This window comes from Palaemon carinicauda, chromosome 20 (genome assembly GCF_036898095.1).
Source record: "Palaemon carinicauda isolate YSFRI2023 chromosome 20, ASM3689809v2, whole genome shotgun sequence".
In the NCBI taxonomy this organism is placed as follows: Eukaryota; Metazoa; Arthropoda; class Malacostraca; order Decapoda; family Palaemonidae; genus Palaemon; species Palaemon carinicauda.
The window spans coordinates 7,267,099-7,272,110 of NC_090744.1; the positions used below are offsets into that span (position 1 = coordinate 7,267,099).

The 5,012-nt window shown below is 38.2% G+C and overlaps 2 protein-coding genes across 2 annotated transcripts; both read left to right on the forward strand.

The window, feature by feature from the left end:
• Positions 1-312: 312 nt before the first annotated feature.
• On the forward strand, positions 313-2,671 carry LOC137614499 (uncharacterized). Its single transcript, XM_068344298.1, has 3 exons — positions 313-567; positions 660-2,233; positions 2,446-2,671. Exons 1-3 carry the CDS (start codon positions 313-315, stop codon positions 2,669-2,671), a joined length of 2,055 nt encoding a protein of 684 aa, XP_068200399.1.
• An 832-nt stretch (positions 2,672-3,503) lies between these two features.
• On the forward strand, positions 3,504-4,619 carry LOC137614500 (uncharacterized). Its single transcript, XM_068344299.1, has one exon. The coding sequence runs from the start codon at positions 3,504-3,506 to the stop codon at positions 4,617-4,619; it is 1,116 nt and encodes a 371-aa protein (XP_068200400.1).
• Positions 4,620-5,012: the final 393 nt, after the last annotated feature.

Sequence of the window (5,012 nt, forward strand, 5' to 3'; positions counted from 1 at the left end):
ATGAGAAAAATAGGTCTAGAATCTGAGATGAAAACTACCTCTATTGTAACGTTGGTGGAGCGTCTTCTTCCTCCCACTTTAAAACGCAATTGGGTAATAAAGTCGCAAAAGGTAGGAAATGCTAAAGATCTTTTTGAAAATTTACTTCAATTTTTGTTACAAGAAAGGAGAGTGTGTGAGTATCTTGAAAGTGATTTGCGGTGCTCGACTTCATCAAAAGTAGTAACAAATAGTGCTTCTTGTGACAATACAAGTGAAAATGTGAAAGATGACCTGGATGAAATGAGATTAATTCAAGGTTAACATAGTGCAATGATATCAGAGTGTTTAACCACAGTATCAAGGTTAGCATCCCAAATGTCAAATAATCCTGATGTCAAGTGTCCTCCTAAATGGTGTTGGTATCATGGTGTAGACAGTTATTCCATTTATGATTGCTATGCCTTCAAGAGTTTGAGCAATTATGATAAGTTTGCTCAAATCAAGAGAAACAATGCATGTTATAAGTGTGTTAACTTTGGCCATTTTTCTAAGTTTTGCAATGTGTCTGGTGTCAGTTCTTGTGATGTAATGGTCAATGGTAAAAAGTGTGGTAGGGAACATCACAAAATGTTACACTCTCTTCTATATAAACCTACTACTTTCACTGATGTAACTAGCAATTTGGTGTCGAGAGATGGTCATTTATTAATGGTGAGCGGCTTAAGGTATCACAAAATGATATTAATGTGCTATGGGATAGTGGTAGCAATGTGTCGCTAATCACTCATCAAAAGGCCCAAGAATTAGGACTTAACGGAAGAGATGTGCAAATAACCATAACCAAAGTTGGAAATAAAACTGAGACAGTATCCTCTAAAGAGTATACAGTTCCTGTGGTGGACATCTATGGAGTGAAATGGGAAATTATTGCCTGTGGTATAGATGAAATAACTACTCCTGTTGAGAAAGTTGATATGAATGTCGTTAGTTGTTTGTTCAAAAGTTTAAACGGTCTTCACATTTCAAGACCCTTTGGAGTAATACATTTATTGATAGGCATTGATTACTGTGTCCTTATGCCTCAAGTTATTGAAACGAATGGTAACCTTCAACTCATGTTAAACCAATTTGGCTATGTTGTTAGAGGATTTCACCCACAATTAACTTCCCACTGTTATCAATCCAATGTCAGTGTAAGAATCAATCACATAGATATTACAGACGTCAATGAGATTACCTCAGTTCCCAGGAAAACCATTAAAGACGTGTTGGATAATTACTTAAGTATTGAGAGCCTGGGTACTTCTTGTTACCCTAAGTGCTCTGGTTGTAAATGCGGTAATTGTACCCCTGGTCAGAGTAATTGTACCGTTAAAGAAGAAAGAGAATTGGCTCAAATATCACATGGTTTATCATTTGATTCAGCTAAGAATAGATGGAGTGTCGCTTACCCCTGGGTAAGAAATCCTAATCTTTTACCTAATAATGTGTCCCTTGCAACAGCTAGGCTAATAGCCACGGAAAAAAGGTTGACCAAGTTAGGACTAGGTTATTGTACGTCTTTTCAGAATCAAATTCGGAAGCTATCCAAAGATGAGATATATAGTTATAAGAGACCTATATTCTACATACCCCATACTGAAGTTCTAAAGCCTGACTCTAGCTCAACTCCCCTTCGGATAGTGTTTAATTCTTCTGCTAGGTATATGAATTTTTCTCTAATTGAAATGTGGGCGAAGGGTCCTGACATGCTAAACTCACTTTTTGGTGTTTTACTTAGGTTCCGAGAAAATGAAGTAGCATTTGTGTGTGATTTGGCCAAAATGTATAACACTATCTCTCTGTCCTTATTTGACCATCACTGTCATAGGTTTCTTTGGCGTGATTTCAAGGTTGATATTAAGCCAGATCATTTTATGTTGACTTGTGTCCCATTTGGGGACAAACCCAGTGGAACTATTGCTATGCTTGCTTTGAAATTAACAGCAGAGATGAGTAAGGATGAATACCCTGTAGCTACGCAGATCATTGTGAATAATGGCTATGTTGATGACATATTGGGAAGCTGTGTCAGCATAGAGATTGCAAACGAACTGATGAAACAAATTGAAAGAATTATAGGTCGTGGAGGTTTTAAAATTAAGCATTGGATTTTATCTGGCAATGAAAATCATGAGAATCCCAATGTTAAAATGACTAAAAGGGAAAAGGAAAAGGTTTTAGGAATTGTGTGGGATCCTCATAGAGACCGGTTAGTATATGAAGTTAAAATAAATTTTTCTCCAAACATAGGAAAATTCATACTGAACCTAACTTGGCACCAGATCATCTCATGGTTAATGTGCCACAGTATTTAACTAGAAGAATGTTGTTAAGTCAAATCGCATCTCAGTATGATCCTTTAGGGCTAGTTTGTCCGGTAACTTTAAGAGCTAAATTGATGATGAGACAACTAATTTCCAGGACAGAGGTGATTGAAGGAAAAGTTAGCCATTATGATTGGGATAGTGCAGTGTCGACAGATATTAGGAATGAGTGGTTAAGTTATTTCCAGATGTTGTTTGAGCTTCAGTCTCTCAGCTTCCCTAGGTGTGTCAAAGTAGAAGGTGCCATCGGTAAACCAATGCTGGTGATTTTCTCTGATGGGTCTAGTTCTGCATATGGAGCATGTGCGATGGGAATTGTCTGATGGAGGATTCTGTTCCAGGTTGCTAATGGCAAAATCTAGGCTTGCACCACTCAAACAGTTATCCATTCCCCGGATTGAACTATGTGGGGCCTTAGTGGCAGCTAGAATGAGAGAAACTATAGTGAAGGAAATGAATTTTGAATTTGAATCGGTGATGCACATTGTTGATTCTGCAATAGTTCGTGCCCAGATTCAGAAAGAAAGCTATGGCTTTGGCACCTTTACTGCTACAAAAATTGCTGAAATTCAAAGTAAAACCGATGTGGGAGAATGGCCGTGGGTTTCAGGTGATAACAACCCAGCAGACTTGACCACCAAACCTGCTAAGCCGATCGATTTGGGTCAAGAATCAATGTGGCAAATGGGGCCGGCGTTCCTTACTCTCCCAATCAGTAAGTGGCCAATAAGGAAAGATCATATTGGTGATTTGCCTGACAGGGTGGGTGTCTTTGTTTCGCACGCTTGTTTTACTGTGAATACTGTAGAAATATCTTTAGTGTTTCAAATGTCAAGATTTGAAAGTAGTGAAAAATTGCTCAGAGTCACCAGTAGAGTCCTTAAGGCTTTCAAATTTAAATCGTTCAAGGGAATATTTCAAACTCCTAATATAGATGAAATCTCTCAAGCAGAGATGTTGTAGGTGAGAGAAATTCAATCCAGACTTGGTAAAGATTGGGAGTCCAGATATCGCAGACTTGGCCCTAGTGTAAATAAGGATGTTTTAATTGTGGTAGGCCAACGCATTCCTAGGTGGTTAAAGAACAATTATGATCAGGATGGGTTTGTATTACTCTCTCCTGATCATGAATTTGTCAAATTATATGTAAAAACCATGCATCGTCAATTTCATTCTGGAGTGGAAAACACCCTTGCGAAAATTCAATCTAAGTTTTGGGTACCAAGAGTTCGGAACATGATCAAGTCCGTAAAATTTAAATGCGTAACCTGTAGGAAGTTGACAAAGGAAATAGCCGGGCAAGTCATGGGACAATTACCTCTAGAGCGTCTAAAACCCTCCCCACCGTTTGCTTATAGTGCTCTTGATTTATATGGACCTTTCTTTATCGGGGATACGGTTAAGGGTAGAACTAAAGGTAAAGCCTATGGGGTAATCTTTAATTGTTTATCGACCTGTGCAGTTCATTTGGATCTAATTGAGGGTTATAGTGCAAAAGATTTCCTTGATGGGCTCCGTAGATTTGTATCACTCCGAGGATGTCCTAAAGAAATATATTCTGATAGGGGTACCCAATTAACTGCTGCTGAGAAGGAACTAAGGAATGCAACAGAGATTTTTAAAATAAAGTGGATCTTCAATGCTTCTGCTGATGCACCTTGGCAAAATGGAGTCAGTGAGAGTTTTATCAAATCTGTCAAAAGGAGTTTGACCATAGCTATTGGTGATAACATTTTAACTTTCAGTAAATTACAAACCACCCTTTATGAAATTGCAAATTTACTAAATGAAAGACCCATTGGTATAAAACCCGGCTGCGATCCCGAACTAGGAAGGTATCTTTGCCCAAATGATCTTTTGCTTGGGCGTACACAAAATGCAGTCCTGAAAGGAGAATTTGAACGCTTCCCTAGTCATGAATCAAGATTGAAATTTCATGAAGGCATAACAGATACTTTTTGGAGAAAATGGATGCGTGACTTTTTCCCCACTATGCTGATACGTCAAAAATGGCATGTAGAAAAGCGTAACTTGCAAGTAGGGGATCTTGTATTGTTTCAGGATAGTAATGTGGTGCGGGGTAATTGGAAGTTAGCGGAAGTCTTGCTGGCAGATAAGGGTAAAGATAAGAAAGTTAGAAATGTCACACTGAGGTACAAACCAATAAAGTCTGGTATTACATACAAGGGAGAAAGGGATGTAATTGTGAAACGATCTGCTCATAGAATTGTAGTAATTTTGCCCATCGAGGAACGTCTCGATCTACCATAGTTTAAAATGAGTATTTATTTGTGTGGTTATTAGATTTGCCTTGACAGTCATATGATGGTAAGAGATTTAGTTTTGTTGGTGGTGGAGTGTATCATTATAGTTTTATAATGATAATTATTGGTGTTGGCTATGTTGGTTAATATAGTCTGTGCATATTAAAATTCATTTGTTTGCACATGCGCGTTAGAGACTACTGGTGAAGGTTTCCAGGACGGTGGCTGTCTTTGGACATAGTGGTTGAGGTTTGTGGTGGTGATGGTCACGTGATCAGTTGCTCCTGATATAAGGGGGTATAACTTGGTTTAGTGGTTAGTGTAACCTAACATGTACGATTATTTATATTGTTGATGAATACTTTTCAGTACGATTGTGCTCATTGTCAAAGTGATCACG